The sequence below is a fragment of the Prosopis cineraria genome, unplaced genomic scaffold, assembly GCF_029017545.1.
Source record: "Prosopis cineraria cultivar Desert tree isolate PC_DT_omini unplaced genomic scaffold, ASM2901754v1 PC20, whole genome shotgun sequence".
Taxonomy (NCBI): domain Eukaryota; kingdom Viridiplantae; phylum Streptophyta; class Magnoliopsida; order Fabales; family Fabaceae; genus Prosopis; species Prosopis cineraria.
Window position 1 is genome coordinate 114,748 of NW_026555351.1, and position 20,099 is coordinate 134,846.

The 20,099-nt window shown below is 31.6% G+C and overlaps 1 protein-coding gene across 3 annotated transcripts; it reads right to left on the reverse strand.

Moving 5' to 3' along the window:
- Positions 1 to 13,899: 13,899 nt before the first annotated feature.
- On the reverse strand, positions 13,900 to 19,588 carry LOC129294919 (G-type lectin S-receptor-like serine/threonine-protein kinase At1g11330). Of its 3 annotated transcripts, none has more exons than XM_054933390.1 (7): positions 18,150 to 19,588; positions 17,645 to 17,752; positions 15,927 to 16,090; positions 15,637 to 15,844; positions 14,679 to 14,916; positions 14,451 to 14,601; positions 13,900 to 14,359 (listed from the first exon to the last, which is right to left on the reverse strand). In XM_054933390.1, exons 1-7 carry the CDS (start codon positions 19,450 to 19,452, stop codon positions 14,048 to 14,050), a joined length of 2,484 nt encoding a protein of 827 aa, XP_054789365.1. In that variant the 5' UTR covers positions 19,453 to 19,588; the 3' UTR covers positions 13,900 to 14,047. The 3 variants fall into 3 exon arrangements, with proteins under 3 accessions (XP_054789365.1, XP_054789366.1, XP_054789364.1); XM_054933391.1 differs by having other exon boundaries at positions 14,679 to 14,775; positions 17,645 to 17,758; positions 18,150 to 19,587; XM_054933389.1 differs by having other exon boundaries at positions 17,645 to 17,758; positions 18,150 to 19,587.
- Between the last annotated feature and the right edge of the window lie 511 nt (positions 19,589 to 20,099).

The following is a 20,099-nucleotide window of genomic DNA, read 5'->3' on the forward strand; positions in this document are numbered from 1 at the left end:
TAATAGAAGAGGAAGCTGCAGCTACAGGACCTAGAAAGAAATCAAAGTAGATATGCAAGCAGAGCACAAATATTGTCTGTTTCTTTTTTTCTTTTCTGAATTTTGCTTCTTAAAAAAACAACAATAACAACGATTAATGGGATCTAGAGATCAAAGAGACAGGAAGAAATCAAATACCAAGAAGCAGGGCAAACAAAATGTGAACGAACAAGAATATATAGTAAGAACAAACACAAACAAGATAGATCTGACAGAGCGTTCTAGAACATGTACTGAATCGTGAATAGGCAATTTCATTTGAAGAAGAAGAAACTATTGTGGCTGAAAAGCATACTCAAAGCGACAACCCAAAACGCAAAAACCTCAGAGGGGAAGAAGAGGCTGTGGTATTGGCTCAAAATACTTAACATGAATTAATCTCTTGGCTCTATAAATCTAAATTTTGAAGGAGTACTGTTCATCTGGAAAGATTTGCTCTTGCTTTTGGTTTGGTTAAAGTGGGTCTTTTTTGGATGAGAAAATGGGGCTCCCCTCCCCGTATTTGCTCTAAACGCGGGTGAGTATTTTTCATTTTTTTCATTATTGTTTTTCCTCAACTTCAATCATATTAATAAAAAAATCATTAAAAATAAATTTGTTTGAGTAATAAGGTTGATAAATGATCATAATTAAAAAAATAAAAAGAAAATAATTATTACCCCAAAAAAATGGGGAGTCTCTTCTAAATTAAGGGTAGAAATATGTTAGACTGAATTAAATTTTAATCAAATAGACCTGAACCTGTTTAGTAAATTACAGGTATGATCTTGGCTTGAAGCTTGTATAAAATTTTTTTTTCACAGTTCAAGCCCAAACCTATTTAAAGCCTGGCTTAACTTGAAAATTTACTTAAATGTAAATATTTTAAATAAACTCACACTTTAGTTTTAAACATCTCAAATATACTTTATGACTATTATAATTTATAATATATATAATTTGATTTATCAATTATAATATATAATAATTGAAAGGACTTACCAACTACAATACAATATAACGATAAAGTAACAACATTAAAATTAATATATAAATCTACTATGATTGAAAACATAACTGAAATAAAACAAAGAATAGATTAATTAAAAATCAAATGGTGAAATTGATGTGTTTGTGATATATGATATAATATACATATATACATATATATGTAAATAGGTTGGTTTGTTGGACTCGTAGGCTATACCTTAAAAAATAAACAATTAAATAGGCATAATTTAAGACTTGAACTTGGCTCAAACCTATTTAATAAATATGATAGATTAGGTCTGAAGTAGATCAAGTTATGTACTCAGAAAATTGACGTATTCTCACCCCTAGTCTTCTCTCTCTTTCTTTCCTCACCTTTTCTTCTCTTTGTTAAAATCCCTTTCTTCTCTTTATGATATATTACATAATATACATATATACATATATATGTAAATAAGTTGAATTATTAGACTCATAGGCTATACCTTAAAAAAATAAATAATTAAATAGACATAATTTAAGACTTGAACTTGGCTCAAATTTATTTAATAAACATAATAAGTTACGTTTGAAGTAGATTAAGTTATGCGCTCTTGCTAGAAAATTGATGTATTCTCACCCTTACTCTTCTCCCTCTCAACCCTGCCTCTTCTCTCTCTCTCCCTCCCTCCCTCCCCCCCCCCCCCCCCCAACCTTTTCTTCTCTTTGTTAAAATCCCTTTCTCCCCTTTTAACCAAGCACAGTATTAGAGGCAACTTTGGTGTTTTGTGTAATTAAATAAAATCAGTTACAAAAACGGTGGGCCTCACACGAAGAAAAGAACGAACCAAAGAAAATAATGCAATGATGGAGACAAAGCTCTATTATTTGAGGATCCTTCAACTTTCCTGTGGGGACGAGATATTTCCGTGTGTTCCTGTTACAAATCATAGGAACTTTTTTATTTTTGAAGTAATCAATTTATTTAATATTCGGCTCACGCTTGTATAAGCTAATGCAGAGTTTAAATCGGATAAATTATAATGCATAATGTCAAAAATATTACTCTTTTCATATCATATTATAAAATATTTTTAAATAAAATTATATATATCAATAAAGTATATTAAATACATTTTATAATTTTTTTAAAATAAAAATATAAACTTTTAAAAATATGTTTAATCTATTACTCTATATGTGAAAGAATAATATAGAGAGAGAATATAATAATAAAAATAATATTAGAAAAGTATAATTAATAAGACCTTATTTTTATTAAAATATCTTATATTTTGAGGTGTCAAATCTCTTAAAAAAGTATCTTATAATTTGAAATGTAAGGAAGATATTTTTCTAAAAAAGTAGTTACATTAAAAAGCGAAAATGATAATTATGAACTTAGATATTAATAACAATTGAAGACCTCATAATATTAAAATAGTAAGGAAGGGCTATAGTCTTTATTTTCAATTAAAATGTATTGCTGATTATTGAAATAAATTATAGAAGGTATGATCGTATATTTAAGAAAAGTTGGTTATAAATTTAAGAAAATTAAGCTCACTTATAAATTTATAAAATGTTAATTATAAATTGATAGATATTAAATAGTTTCATGAATGCACACATCGTAACTTGTAAATTTAAGGATAACCAATTATAAATTTGTAAAAAATTACGTGTAAGAAACATGAAGTGGGTCCTTAAATTCTTGATGTTTAATTAAAACTATTCATATCTATTCACAATTAACATTCATTAAATTCACAACTCTCCATCCCTAAATTACAAGTGGTACATAAACTCATGATACTTTATATTCATTCACAAGAGAATTTTTATAAATTTATTTATAATTAATATTTATATAAGACATGTATAAAATTTTTATCAATAACTTTTTCTTCTACTTAAGAATTAAAAATTTTTTATTTAAATATTTCTGTTTTGTAATCAAATATAAATACTTTATACATCTAAATTATATTATATTATTTTAATTATGATTAATTTGATTCCACGTTAATTTTTAATTAGATCAATAACTCTTAAACCACAGCCCCACTATCAACGTAAGAGCACGAACTAATTTTATCTGCCTTTTTTATTTCTTTTATTTTTATTATTATTATTATTATTTTGTCTGCTGCCTGGGCCCAACATTAGTATCCTTTGCGTGAACCTTTTATGCGGGGCTTTGCGAAGCCGAAAAGCATACTTGCTTTGATAGAGACCAGAGCGACGTGAAACGCTTGAAAATGGGAATGCCACAAAGAAATGGGATTGGTGTGACGAGCAAGAAGAGAATAATAAAAAGAAGAGAAAGCATACAATACAGTGTCTGTTTAATTTCTTTCTTCATTTCTCATCTTTCTCTTCCCTTCTTTTTAGCATCCGACAAAACCCTTGCCAATAATGTGGAGGGCCCACTCAGGAAATAAAGTGACTTGCTGTTTATCTTCATGATCACCCACCCTTCTCAAGTTCGGCTAGGGAGAAAATTTTTGGGAAAATTTTAAATAAGGATCAGAAATATAATTTAATTATTAATAAATCTTAAAAAAATTTAAAATTTCAGTTTAATTTATAAAAATAAAAGTAAAAAGGAAAAATTTTAATTGAGAACTGCCAAAAAAATTTATATCATTTAATAATTATTTGTTGTTAAAATTTAAATGAATACTTATCAATTTGAGTAGTTTTTTTTATCAACAATTATTTATTTAATTTTAACAACAACTTATTCCAAATTAATAAGTGTTCATTCAAGCTTTTTTCTATCTGAATTTTGACAATAGCTAGTCCTTAACTAATATAAATTTTCTCTGATAGTCCTTCATTGTTATTTTCCCAAGTAAAAATAATTTCAACTATAAAAAGACTAAAGTACCCTTTACTTGTTATGCAAAATCACTGGTTGTTAATTTTTTTACTTCACTTGTTAATTTACTACTATGAATTACAACTTATATGAGTTAACATGTCAATGATTATATAAGACTTGACTTTAGTTTTTCAATCATAAACAGCAACATTAATTGTTAAATTGCAAGTTTTATAGGTTAATTTACTAATATCAATTGTAAATTATTGATAAGTCTTGTAATTTACTAGTATTAATTGTAAAAACCTAATAGGTCTTGTAATTTACAACTAATATTAGTAAATTAACAAGTAAAGTTAGTAAATTAACAACTAATATTACTACTTGTTTGAAAAACGAATGCAATTTATGTTGGTGGCAGGTAGGAAATCGAAGCTACTTGAGTGGTGCCGAAGGACACTATCCTTAAGAACTATCCCAACACACTAGTAAGATAGATCAGCCATTCCTTAAGATTAAACAAGCATGTCTTGCGCAAGCAAGGCAACAAAACATTAGGAACTAACAGGAAAGCAACTCAAATAGAACACAGCATAACAGCTAAGGCAGAGGAGGGAAGAAGTAGCTCGAAAACTCAAGAGTCTGGCACTTAGTTCTATCTGCACCCATACCTATATATGGGCCAAAACCATAAACATGAACGTTGGGCTCATAATAACCGGATTAAACACCATTAAGCCTTAGTTACACACACATAAAGTGCCATTAATCTGGAGCTGTTGAGGAACGGACGCATTTAAGAAACTAAATAATCTATTTAAGAATTTTGGTTAAAGTCAGAAAACGATTAAGGTTTGAATCTAAATTTGAATTAGTCAAAAAATAAAGTTTTTTAGTAAGCTCATTTAAATAAATAATTATTCATTTTTGCAAAAATAATTTAATAAAAGGAAGCCAGTGACTCTTGAACTCACGTATAGGTGCGAATTGGTTGTTTTCAATTGCGATTGCTTTATGTAATGTCATCTCTGACGTTACCAAACACACAAAACACATAACATGGAACAACATTATGATAATTGAGATTACATTACATTAATCCCATAAATAGTTATCATGACCCAAGAGTTAAAAAAATATTTGAAAAAAATGGGATCCTAAGAAAACCCTTTTCATTAGTCGTTTGAGCTCAAACTATAGTTCAAAAACCAATTAAATGAGACAACAAAAGTAGGAGAAGTCATCACATAAAAATTTAGCAAAATTGAAAGTTTTTCAACCACTGAGGCACAGTGCACTGCGGCACAATACATTGTTCACCACAGTAGAATGCATAAAAGGAAACACCCCTTTTTGTGCCTCGTGTCGCAGCGCGCAACCAGTGTCATGACAGCTCTTCGGGCCAACTTCCAAAGCATGCCATTTCGCCTTCTGACGTCCAATTCAATTGATTCAAGTATCGACACATAGCTCTTAGAGCCACCTAACTATTAGCATTAGTCTCACACCTAAACACTAAACCAAATGAGATTTGAACATATAAACTTAAAATGGCTCATTTTCTTTAAAAAATCACTACCAAGGTGCCCAAACTCCCAACCCAATTGCCAATAGCTGCGAAATCACTTGAACCAACTCAAATGGACTACAAACAATATATTCAAGCATTTAAATCACAATAATAACAACCCAGATAAGAATTGGTTACCAAAACTTCAATTTTAATATAATTTCCATAAAGGGTAACAACTTTTGAAAAACAACACTATGGTCAATCTAGCACATAAATCAATACAAAACTAACATTTGCACTAGTATCTCGACCTCTCACAGTCATTATAACTCATATACAACAAACTCAGGTTGAGATATCTACAGTTAACAACAAAAATCATGCAAGTGTAACACAAAAAAAAAATATATATATATCCTAAGTTGGCATATGCATATAATACTTGTTACTATTTGTTACAAACCAAAAATAAATGAAAGGACTATGCAACTGTGAGTTAGTCTCCTCGATGCTCAGTTGCATCTTTATTTTTCTTACTCTTATCAGAGCCTTCACCTATAAAATGTAAGCATGGGGTGAGTTGAGGACTCAATAACTAAATAATCTAATCAACTACTCATGTGTGAGAACAGTTTATGCGTATGTGAAGTGACATTCAAACATATAATGAATCATATATCCACACACTTAGTTGTAATATGAAACGCATGATCAACGCACCTCCTTATGCCCTCTTTATGTCCTTTGAATGAATTTGTGGGTTGATAACTCGATAAGATCAAGTGCATGTGACTGAATTAGCCCAAGCTCACCATTAGTAGGAGGCAGCCCCGGCCGAGAATGCCTTCACCTACTATGGATCACAGATTCTCCTTGTCCACGAATATTAAGAATGTCGATGCTCAATCTACCACTCATAGTACTAAGACTTCTAAACAATATAATATTGAGTATCGAGGCCTCTATGATGTTAGTGTACCATATAGATTTTTAAATAATGTCCTAATAACACACTACGATGAATTCCCACCCCCTCACAATGCTCATGCCAACATGCTTAAGGATTCCAACTTATAGTCGTAACATATAAATTATTATAATTTCTCATTTTCACATAAACTATAGAATTTTGCAAGTAATTATACATAAAAATAACATTTAGCTTTTCAAATACAAAAGCATTAAAACAACTTTTCATTCAACTTCATATAATTTCACAATCATAACTTTATATTATTACTAGGCTAGTATCAAACCAAAACATTACTTTTAAATCTAACATACTACCATCCAAACATACAAAAAGAGAGATTAGACAATCCAGTTACCTCAACTCTTTTGTCACTAAAAGGGTTACTGTGCTCAACTAACGGCTTCATACGTGTTCACTAACACCATAATGCTTGATCAAAGGTTAATCTATACAATTAAATCCTTAATTATTAATTCACACACTAACTACCCCATTCATAACACAAATTTGGGTACCCATTATACCCAAAACCTCCATTTAAGCCCAACCGTTCTTACAGCACACTTCATTAATCATATTTAACATCCCAACACATAGATAACACCATTACATTACCCCATATTATCCTCTATCTTCCAATTTCTACCTAGAGTTCATCCAAACAACTCCAAATCAATATATAATCTATAAATCTAGATTTAGAGGCTTGATTTAACTTTCCAAGGCCTTAACTAAGGCAATGGGTTTAGCCATTACCTAAGAAAACACAAAATAAAAGCTCCACAATACCCAAATCATCAGAAAGTTTAAATATAGGGAGAAGGAGGAGTGGAAGAAGCTTACCCAAAGCTAAATCTTGCTCTAAATGCTTCTAAAATGACCCGAAGGCCAAGCCCTAGCACTCATAAGTTGTCTACCGTTGTCTCATCGTGATCTTTCTTTCTCACTTTTAATTTTTTGTTCTAATTCATGAACTGATAAATGTAAATTTATGTACATGCGTCGCAACACGCTTCACACTTAGATTGAATTTCTCCCCGTGCCACAGCCTGCTCGTACTCCAATCTAGCCCTCTTCTACAGCTGTCTAATGATCCATAAGCTCTATTAGTCTCCCAAAAATTTATTTAATTTGACTAAAATATCCTTATAAACATTGAAAATTTTTAAAGTTAAAATCCAGGATGTTACACCCTGAGTTGGCCTATTTCATGCGCATAAGCCCACTTCTCCAAGCCCATTTTACTAGCCTATTTCATTCTTTAGTATTTATACATTAGGAGTTCTCTTCATTTAGGCAATGTGGGACTTCTTTTAACATACACATACACACACAATTACTACAATAATTTACAAGTGATATTGGTAAACTAATAAGTGAAATAAGAAAATTAGTGATTAGTGATTTTGTATAACAAGTGAATGGTAAGTCTTTTCACAATTAAAATTATTTTCACTTTTATTTTCTAGATTGAACTGAAATTTTAGAATTTTTTTGGGGACCCACTAATAATTAAGTTACATTCTTAATTTTTATTTGAAATTCTCTCAAAATTTTTTCAATAATGTGAATAGCTAAGAGTATGACCTCAGACTCTTGGTCCACTTTGTTAACAGCATTACACTTATTCGATGGATTATTCCAACAAGTATTAATGTATTGTCTAAAAAATGTTTGATATCTTTCTTAATCTTGATGGGTTGGACACATTATATATTCTAATTAACAGTTCAAATGTTCAAAGCTTATGTGAAGGCGTAAACCCCATATTCTTGAGGATGTAAGCTATGGAGGAAGATTTCATGCCAATAAGTATAACTAGCTCTCAAGTGTTTGATTTAGGAAGAATCACATACAACTCCTAAAAAAGTAAATTAATTATCAATACCTCATAACTTCTTCTAAATAAAGATAGATGTTTGACTTGTAAATGAAATTAAGGAAGCGATTTTTTTTTTTAGTTGGGATGTGTATGCATGTAATTCTCCTTTTCTTTTATTATTATTGGAAAATCTAGTGAGAAATATGATTCGAGTCGTGCTTAAAGATACTATCTTTAAGAGCTATTTTGCCACACACAATTTAATGTGACAACTCCCTAGATTAAAGGAATCCTTCTTGTAGAAAGCTGTAGGGTCTCAAAATAGAGGAAATCAAATAATAGCTTGGGAAAAGCAAGGGGAGGGGAGGGGAATGCTTGAAAGCTTAGGACAGTCTATCCAACTTTGCAGTATGGACTACCTTTTATAGGCAAAAATTCATGAACATTGGACAAGTAAACACCATTAATGACATCTTAATGCTATTAAAAATAGTTTCAGGAAATAATGAGAAATAAATAGTTTTAACTTTTAAATAGTAATTAATATTATTAATCAATTCATAATTTCTTTTGAATACCACAAGATCGATAGTATTAAATATCCAACAATTATCACATAGTTGCTTATTTTAATTTCTATCATACCTCATAATCAGGAAATTAGAATATTGAGAAGATATAAATACTTTGACCCAATTAAACTTCTCTCCCTACACCCTGGGCTCTCTGGGTTCATGGTTTAATTAGGTGGTTTTTAAATAAAAGTGTGACAGCTATACCATGAATATTGCTTTTTTCTATTTTTACATCTTATTGTGATAATTTAAAATTTATATACAGTTAAAAATCAACTATTAAACCAATAAAATCAACTATATATCAACAAGGACCTCATTAATCATCTTCCAAATTTTTCAACATAGCTATTATAAATCAAGCCTATACATAATTTTATGGATGCAAAATGGCTCAGAGTTGAAACTAATAGTTTGCTAGGATCAGGGACGAATCCAGGGGGCCAAGGGAGATGTTGGGCTCCCCACAATTTCACTACTCCTTGGGAAATTTTTCTCATTAAAATTGTAAAAATTAGTATATTTCCCCATATTTTAAATAGTTTTTCATTTTGCGCCCCATACATGTTTTTGAATTCGTCACCAGCTAGGATTGTTATTGTACATATTAGATCTACATCATCTATTTCACTTTGTTATTTGCACTCTTTTGTGATCTCATTCACTTTGTGTGAACTATTTGTTAAGGAGATTTATTTGAACTTAGTGTGACTGAAAAAATCGCTCTTTAACTTTTGCTTACCAATTTTTAGAACTTGAGTTTACGTAAGGCTATTATGTTCATGGGCTTCTTCATAATTCACTACTGTAGATTTACTAATATATGACGAGACTTATTGGACAGTTATATGATAAACCATCTAATAAGCTTATGTGGGGATGAATATTGGATGATTATGTGGTCAACCATCCAATATTTAGAGATATATTGGACGGTTATCTTTAGAACTGTTTAATATAAGATTTGAATTTTGAATTTTTGACAATTTTTTCATTCTGGCATTGATATTAGACAGTTATGTTGTATAATTGTCCAATATGTGGCACGTTTATTAGATGGTTAAGTGGATAACCATCCAATATACGTTTAACTTATACTTTTCCTCTCCTATTTCAGATCAGATTTCAGTTTTGCAGCTCCTTCTCCGCCCCTTGTCTTCTCTGTTTTCTAGTCTCTCCTCTCAATCGAGCAGCATCTTCTCCCTTGAAGCTCGTGTTCTTCAATATTCCTTAAGCTTGCATGGGTCTGCTCTTCTCTTTCATTGACTTCATTTTCTGAACTCCATAAGTGCTTGCCTCTTCTCTCCTTATTTCTTCATATTTCTTCTTAATCTCTTGAGTGTTATTTGAAACCATTTAAATGGATTTTAGTGTTTGATTGTTGTTTGGAATTGATTAGGCATGTTTTATTTTTGATTTGGTTTGGGTTTATCAAATTGCATTATGTTGATTTGGTGTGTTATTTGTGTTGCCCATAAGGTGTTTGATAAAATATCTTGTAGAAAAAAAAAATTATCTTTAGCCAAAACCCATATGAAATTTAAATTATGGATAAGTTTAAGACGTATGTTAGACTAATAATATTTGATTAGATGGGAGTTATATATAGTTTTTACTTTTATCCGAATTTACAACCCATTTTTTGTGTATTTTTTGTTTGAACAATATTTAACTGATTTAATTGAAAATTTTTTATCGTTTGATTCTTTAATTGATAGTTGAGTAGTATATGAAGTTTTATATTAATTGAAATTGTGTATGAGTACTATGAGATTATTCAAAATTGTTACTCATGTATATCTTTTAGCTTAAAATACTATATATTGCTGTTGTTGTTGCTGTTGTTGTTATTGTTATTGTTGTTGATGGTGTTCTGATTGAAATGAGGCAAAATGCCTTAGAAAGTTTCATTTTTATACCGTTATGTTGCCTAATTTTTATTTAAAATTTTGTTTAATTTTTTTAAGTAAAAAGCATAAAACAATTAGGACTGTATGTTAATATTAATATTCAAATATATATTTTTCTTATTATAATTATAAGTAATTTTTTTTTTGTGATTGTAACCAAACATAAAACAATTACATTCCTTTTTTTTAAATCTCTAAATTATTTAAAAATCACTTATTTTTTATTTTAAATAAAGGAGCCCTAATGTTGTTTGGATTATATATGTTCAAATACAATGCCTAAAGAAATCATGAAAATAAATGTTATAAATTATTTAGAACTTACAAATTAAAAAATTCACTTATTGGCAAGTTTTTGTTTAAAATAAATTACTTACAATTAATTTAATATAATTATAAATATTATCTTAAATTTAATTAGCTTAGAGAGGGATGATATACATGTGAAAGCATGTGGCTCATGATTGATTGAGTTAATAGTTAATTTATTCATTAAACTAACTCTTCCAATATGATTGAGTCACTAATATCATTTTCCTCGACAATTCTTGTTAGATTGGGAGGGATTATGGACAAGGAATGGATGTTCGTGAATAGAGTCTCAAAAGAATATTTACATGAGGTAAAGGAGTTCATTAGATTTGTATTAGAGCATGAAGTAAATCATAATAGCATTATGTGCCCTTGTATCAAGTGTGGCCTCTTGAAGTGGGTTAGTATGAGTGAGTTGAAAGACCATTTAGTGTGCTATAGAATTGATCATACTTCCACATGTTGGCATAAGCATGGTGAGTCAAGGGATACAATCGATAAAAGCCATAGGAATAGTGGTTCAACGTATGCGTCACATGATTTCAAAACAAGTATAAACAAGGAAGATCGTGTTGAAGAGATGATGAATTCTGTTGAAGAGAAACTCTGAGATTGTCTTGAAATGCTTGAGAGGTTGAGAAATAATGCGGGAACACCTTTATATAATGGTTGCACTGGATTCTCAAAATTAACTGTTGTGCTAAGATTGTATAACTTGAAAGTGAGAGGGGGTTTAACTGATATGATCTTCACTGAATTTCTTTCTCTTATTCATGAAATGCTATTGAAGGGTAATAAGCTTCCAACCTGAACATATGATGCAAAACAAGTATTGCGATCTGTGGGCATAAGCTATGAGAAAATACATACTTGCCCCAATGATTGTACTTTGTTCAGGAATGAATATGCATTATTAACTGAGTGTTTTAAATGTAATGCATCACGTTATGAGGATAATGGAAAGAATTTGGACAAGGTGGTATGGTACATTTCCATAGTGCCTAGGTTTAAATGCTTATATAGCAGTGTAGTAGATTCCAAAATTTGACACGACGTGTAGACAAAAGGATTAGATATGGTATGCTAAGGCATCCTGCTGACTCTGCTCAATGGGAAAAGGTTGATTGAGAGTATCCAGACTTTGCAAGAGATTTTAGAAACCTATGCCTCGTACTAGCTACTGATGGAATGAATCCACATGGCATACAAAGCAGTACTATAGTACATGGCCAGTGATGTTAATTATTTACAACCTACCTCTATAGTTATGCATGAAGCACAAGTATTTGATGATGTCTGCGTTAGTTTTTAGGCCAAAACAACCTGAAAATGACATAGACATATACTTGGCTCCTTTAATTGAAGATTTGAAGATATTATAGGAGATAGGTGTCAAAGTGTATGATGGGTATAAGAAGGAAACATTTAATTTAAGAGTCATGCTATTTGGTACAATCGATGACTTACTAGCTTATGGTAATTTGTCTGGGTATAGTATTAAAGAAAACTTGGATGCTCTATTTGTGAAAATAGTTCACAGCCAGTGAGATTAGAACATGGTATGAAGAATGTCTACATGGGACATCGCAGATGGTTGCCTCAACAACATTATTATTGAAGATTAAGAAAATCTTTTGATGGTAATCCAAAAAAAGGTGGGCCTCCCCCATTTTTATTCGGTGATTAGCTGTTTGAAAATGTTAAGGATTTAGGTATTGAATTTGAAAAACCTTTATGTGTTACACAACTCTAAAAAGGTGGATGAGTATGCAGATAAGCTCAAGTCCAACATTAGGAAGGATAATCGAGGAAGAACAGAAACTTGGTATGAGAAAGAATATAATAAACATTTCACAAGTTGGCTAAACAAATATGTTTTTGACAAGTATAATTCCAATTATAATTCTGTTTCTCTGAATAGAATCATATTGAAACAATTTGCCATTAATGACTATTCAATAACCACATGTTCCTTTCTATCAAGCACTAGACCAACCCTTCATTTGATGTGGAAAGAAAATAGATAGGAGAAAAGAGTAGAAAAAATATTTTTTTCCTTCCTAACATAAAAAATTTTCTCCTCTTTGGGAAGAAAAAATAAGGGTGAAAAATGTTTTTCTCTAGTTTTCTCTTCTTTATGATTTCTTCTCTTTCCAAACAAAGCTAAAAGTGTTTTTGGGGGAAAAAATTGCAAGAAGAAGGCACAATTTTTTTATGTGGAAAACTCTCTCAATGTGACAGATAAAATGAAGCATTTTTGCTTTTTTCCATCAAATTTTTAATGTTGATTGTTAGAAATTTTTACTATGCCTCAAACATTGATTGTTGGAAATTTGATGGAAAGGAAAAAAAAATGCTCCATTTTAATTACTTTAAAAACAAATTTGCTTTAAAAAATACATCAGGGTATTAGGTACTCTTTGAAAAATACTTCAGAAGTAAAAATACACTTTTACCTATAATTAAATAATGAATAATTAAATAAGTATTTAGTAAATTAATACTTATTTAAGAAGTAATTAGCAATAATAAAACAATAAGATAGTTTTAATTTAATGATTTATTTACTAATATTTATTAAAATATAAAATTATTTATTAGTAAATATTAAAAAGATGATAGGTGGCTTCTCCCTAGATCATAAGTGCCACCTGTCAGTATTTTTATATAATCAATTTATTTTTTTATTTATTTTTAAAAAATAAAATTATTACACAAAGATGGAAAATAATTACCTTCTATAACAATTTATCCAACAATAATACATTTATTCCATTTATTTGCCAACATAGACTAGCATCCTCATATTGAATATTTTATCAAACACATTTCGTGCATTCAAAATTAAAGCATACAACAACCAATTTATTCATTAAATCTCTTCCCAAAAATTTTCTAGACATCTAAATAAATTTTCTATACTTACAAAATTCATTTATTTATCCAAAGTAAATTTAAATCCGTTAAAACAGAACCTAAGTCCATAGAAATCAAAATTTGCATTTATAATTTAGCATTCAAAGATGAGAACATGACCATAAAAATTCATTATATACAGAAAACAAATTAAATGTCTTGGACCAACAAAGTGAAATATTTTTGGAGAGAAAAGGTTTAGAGAAACTTGTCTATCTCCCCTCAAAATGTGAGACAGTTACAATATTGATGGAACATGACTCATTATTTTCTAGAGCTTTCTTTGCTGCACAAGACATTGTTTGCCTGAAGATGAATGCAGGTTGTCTTGGTGGAGGAATATCTATAATCTCACTTTGAAGCATTGACATTACAAATGCCATAATGGGCCTGTCCTTTGCAAGTTCTTGCACACACAAAAGACCTATATGAATACACCTCAATATATCGTTCTGAAAGCTTGGATCATAAATTTGTGGATCTATTAGAGGTATAACATTGGCATCCATCCATAATTTCCACGCCTAGAAAAATTAACAAGAAAAAATGGTAGCAGTTATAAAAGGTATTTTGGAGCTTTTGCAATAAAGAAAGTTGCAAATGAGAGAGGCTTACAAATCCTAAAAGTGTCAAACATTCTGCATCTTCATAAAAACTTGTGTTTTTTCTTCCACTAATAATTTCTAGTAGCAAAACACCAAAGCTAAAAACATCAGATTTCTCTGAATAGAATCCTTCAGTTGCGTATTCGGGAGAAATGTAGCCACTGCATTCAAAGACATCTTTGAGCTCACAATATGCTGTTAATATTATTTTCAATGACAAAGGAAAAGGAGAACTTACAATGTTCCAACAACTCTTTTTGTATTAGCTTGATCTTGATCACCTCCAAAAAGTTTAGCCATCCCAAAATCTGATATCTTTGCATTCATCTCTCCATCTAACAATATATTACTAGCTTTTACATCTCTATGTATAATTCTTAATCTTGAATCTCTATGAAGATAAAGTAATCCTCTAGCTATTCCTTCTATTATGTTGAAGCGCTTCCCCCAATCTAAATGCTTTTGTTGCAGTGGATCTTCCAGTTGAATTAAGAACAAGGATTAAAAAAAAAAGCATAATTAAGAGAAACACAGATAATTTTGAGCCATATCTAATTAAAAATGACAAAATTTTGATAATGATATTATACATTTTTAAATATCCATTAATTCATCCCCTCATCCAACAGTATATTATTTTGTACCACATCTCTATGTAAAATTCTTAATATTGAATCTTTATAAAGATAAAGTAATCCCCAAGTTATTCCTTCAACTATGTTGAAGTACTTCACCCAATCTAAGTACTTTTGTTTCAGTGAATCTACAAAAGATTATTTTAGGAAAAAGAGAAGGAAGGCAAATGTTCATAAGACTTTATGACTCTTCAATCATTTCCTACAATTTGCTAGTACATGGTGGCAGTATTTGGTAAGCTAGGTGATCTTGTGACTTGGTTACTTCAACCTGAATGAAGACTCCATTAATAAACCACATCAAATGCACATACACTACATTGAACTTCCATACCAAGAGATACAAAAGCAAAAAAACATGGCAACCATTGCCACAAATGTCAAGCGGCAAGATGGAAAATTAAGAGTTGAAGTACTAAACTTGTGACATTCATGAACACTGTGAATCCAGATTTCCGTTGTTTGTTTTTCGGCCCCTCTCTACCACTTTTAATGTGCAAGGCGTATAAACATGGGATTAATTAGTATACTATCATATGCTTATAGAAGATGAGCACTAACCAAAGATATAAGCATCTAAACTCTTGTTTGGCAAGTATTCGTAAACTAATATCTCTTCTTCTTCAATGCAACAGCCAAGAAGTCTAACAAGGTTTCGGTGTTGAAGTTTAGAAATCAATTCCACTTCATTGATAAATTCTTCCACACCCTGTCCAGATGATCTTGACAATCTTTTTACTGCTATTTCTTGTCCAGCTTCCAACTTTCCCTAAAATAAAAAAAAAATGTCTTACAAACACTAATTTTTTACAATTGGAAAGATAATAAACTTAAAAATAAATGAAAATCACCTTGTAAACTGGGCCAAAACCACCCTGCCCGATTTTATTTGCCAAGTCAAAGTTGTTTGTTGCAGTAGCCAACTTTCTAAAATCAAACAAAGATAACTCTTGAATTTTGGCTTGCTTCAGTTTTGTATTCCTTCTTTCGTCAACAATTTGCTTATGTACTCCCCCTGTGTTTTACACACATCTTTTCCTATTTAATAAACATAACATAAAATTTTGTAGCAAACCACAATATTTGCAAATAATTACTAGTTCCCCTCGTTGTTCAGACTCCATACATAGGCATAAGAAAACTTGTGTAGTTTCATTTTAGAAACATATACTGCTATCTAATATAAGGTTATTAGTGTCATGAATTAACTATATGTTGTTCTCATATAGTATGTATAGGGAAAGAGGGAGAGAGTGTGTGCGTGAGAGAGAGATGGGGGTTTGACTTCAATCAACAAAAATTACTTATGCTATGTTTGGATATTCATGGATTTGAATTTGGATTTCGATTCAAGCTAAATTCATTGTTTGAATAATTAAAAATGTATGGATTTGGTCCAAATTCAAATCCAAGTTCTCCTTTAATCTCTTTATAATTTAAAATCCTTTCTAAACTCTCATTATTTCAAATCCTAACTCAAACTCTTTTATTATTTGACCCAAATACATTAAAGCTTGATCAACCTGTTAATGGTAATTGGACCGAACCACCAAAGTTGACAGAAAAGAACTGCCACTGTTGATCGAGACGAGACGATCGACTTCCACTGGGGCCAAACCGATGGTGATGACGGGGACCGGATGGCTGACTTCTTTTAGGGCCAGACCGATGGCGACGAAGGGGATGGGACAACCAACTTCCAGAGGGACCGGAGCGGCGACGGCGATATGGACTGGATGGAAATTGGCCATCTAGTCCCCATTGTTACCGTCGGTCTAGTCCTGATGGAAGTCGGCAGTCTAATCCCCATCGTCATTGTTGGTCCAGCCCCAATGGAAGTTGGCAGTTCGTCCCCATTGTCGCCGTCGGTCTAGTCCCGGTGGGAGTTAGCCGTCCGATCCTCGTCTTTATCATCAATCCGATTTCGATGGGAGTTAGTCGTCCAATCCCTGTCGTTGCCATTGGTCTGGTCTCGATGGGAGTCAACTGTCTGGTCCCGTCATCGCCATCAGTATGGGCTCTATGGAAGTCGATCATCCGGTCCCCATTGTCGTCGTTGGTCCTACCTCAATGGAAGTCGGCCGTCTAGTCCTCGTAGTTGCAATGGTTCGATCTCAGTTGAAGTCAGAGGTCCCGTCCCGATTGTCACCAATGCCACAGTCCCAGTCAACTTTGTTTGTCTAATCTCGTTAGAAGTTAGCCATTCGAATCATCAGGTTTGATTAATCTTTCAAATTTCTTTTAAATTCAAATATAGAATTTAAAATTTAAAATTTTACTTTAGATCCAAACAAAAAATTTTAATATTGTAATTTAAAATTTTTATATCATCCAAACAAAGAATTTAGAATCCATAAATTTTAAATATAATATTTCAAATATGTGATTTTAAATCCAAATTTTCAACTTAAATTCAGCCATCCAAACACACATAATATTTTATGATTATCTAATTACCTCTCAGTAACCCGTTTCTTATATTCATATATTTATTTCAAGCAAGAGCTAACAATCAGAAACAAAACCATTGATTCCTTGAATAAAATCTAATATTAAAATAGAATTTTACCTTTTTGCTTTGACCATTTTTTCCATAGGAAAAATCCAGAGGCAATAATGACAACTGTTCCTGTCAGAATTGATATTACAATTGGTGCTGTCATGTTACTCCTCCCAACTGTATCTAAGAAAAGAAGAAGAAAGTTCATATAGTCTTCATCTCAGACAATAAGTTCAACGTTATATCAAAGGAGGCATAAAAAGGATAAAAAACAATAAAGATTTCAAAGTGTTTTTTCCCTTCAAATTCACCCATAAATATAATCAACCACAACACTAGTTAATTAACTCCTTAGAAAAATAGCAACCGCACGTCAGAAATCTATTGAAAAAGCATTAACAACGCAAATCACACATGCAAAGTAGTAGCATTACATGAAACAATCCAATAAGAAAATAGCCATACTAAGAAATATATAAAGTTGACATGATATTCAAGTTTTGTAATATCAAATCTAATAAACCTGTTTCATTCATAGGCGTTTCAGTGAGTTTTCAGTAATTAAAGAAGGTACCAAGTTCTGAGGAGGCTAAACGTAAGTAAAGATCCACTCCTCCAGGTGAATTGCTCAAGATGTCAAGTAAATCTACACTCCAAACCATACAGCCAAGGCCTGGGTCATATGCATAAGCTTTACAAGAGCAACTCTTCAGACATGGAGTTCGACAATCAACAACATCTCTGAAGTTATATGGTAATGACTCTGCTTGATCTGGTACTTTCACCCTCTCCAGCTTGAAAAACCCATCTGTTGTGCTAGTAGCTTGAGAGCCATTATTGTTTTTCACACACTGAAGTGCTTCCCTTCTCACGCATCCACTGGTCCAGTTCTGCTTTTCCCATTCTTCTTTGTTCTTAGGTTCAAACCCTCTCAAGCAGCTACAGATTGGGGAGCTCTGTGAATTGCAGATCCCAAATGGACCACATTTTCCATAAAAATCACACTCAGAATCCCCAATTCTCCACCGCAATTCCCATGCATTTTTCTGGAAATCCCAACTCTGTTCTGACACTTTTCCTTGAGAATCTAAATCGTAAGTTATCAACAGAGACTTTTCTATGAAATGAAAAGAAATTTCAAAAATTCCTTCATCTTCTTTCACTTGGAAGCCATCTCCAATCATAGATGACGTCCCAGGTACCCCAAGAAAGTTTGTACCATTCCAAGGACCACTACGAAAGTGAGGACGATTTTCTTTCCAAATGAACACTTGAGTAAAATTAAGATGCTCTAGACCTAAAGAAAATCTTCCACGGGATGGATCAGATGTACTTTTCCATGATGTAAGTTTCACTTTCTCGCCTGTTTGTTGATTAGTACTGAGTTTTATGTCTTGTAATAATGTATCACAGGGATGTTGGAAACTCTGCCACACCATTGCTCCGGTAGTCCTATCAGTGAGGACAAGGTTGCCGGAATCCAAGAGTTGAACACTGGAATTTGATGCAATATGTGAGACATTTGTTGACCAGACAACTTGTTTTTGCCCATTCAAAACAACAAGATTGCCATTCTCCGATATTGTAAGAATCCCAGAAGAATCTGTAACTGGGTCGTCTCTGTTTGCCACCCAAACAATAGTTGATTCAGACATAAGCCAGATTCCTAAGTAGCGATTCGTGGAATTCTCAGGACTAAAGAATCCTAGAGTAAACATGCTATTATTTGACCTTATTGTTTGGGGTTCATGGATCTCTAGAGATGGTGGGACGGTGTCCAAGGCACAAACCAGAACGGAAAAAGAGAACAAATACATAAAAAAGAGGAGTAGCGAGCAAGAACTTGAACCAAATCCTGTAAGAAACATGATGATCATCAGAAACGGAGGCAGAGAACCGGTTTTGGAATGTTGTGAAGGATACTCTGCGGCTGCATTGGCCCTAAAAGGAAAAAACAGAAAAAAAAAAAAAAAAGAAAAAAGAAAACAGAATTCCACGCCGATAAGTTGGAATTGTCGAAGTTGCTTGGCCGCCGACTAAGACTTCGAAGTCAAGAACACAACTTTTGAATCTTCTCATTCACTAAACAATTTTTCCTGGAACCGGGACCACTTTCCAGTCGAAGCTGTCGAGAGTAAACGATCAACTTCCGATCCTTGAAAAAAGAAAATCCTTAAAAAAAACATATCCGAACCATAAGTCAGACAAACTGATTTTATTTACACGACTAACTCAACTGAAGTTCTCATTAGATATCAAATTATAAAATATTATTGAATAAAATTTTATATATTAATAAATTTCATTAAATATATTCAATTAAAAGAGATAAAAATTAATTATAAAAAAAGGATAATATAACAATTAATACATTTAATAAAAATTTAATTTATTTAAATTATTTTATATTTTGAGATAAAAATTTTTTTAAAAATACTCTATAATTTAAGATGAAAAGAGTATTACGTAACACTGATTATAAAATCATTCACCAGCATTGGCGTTCCACTTAGGGGAATCACTG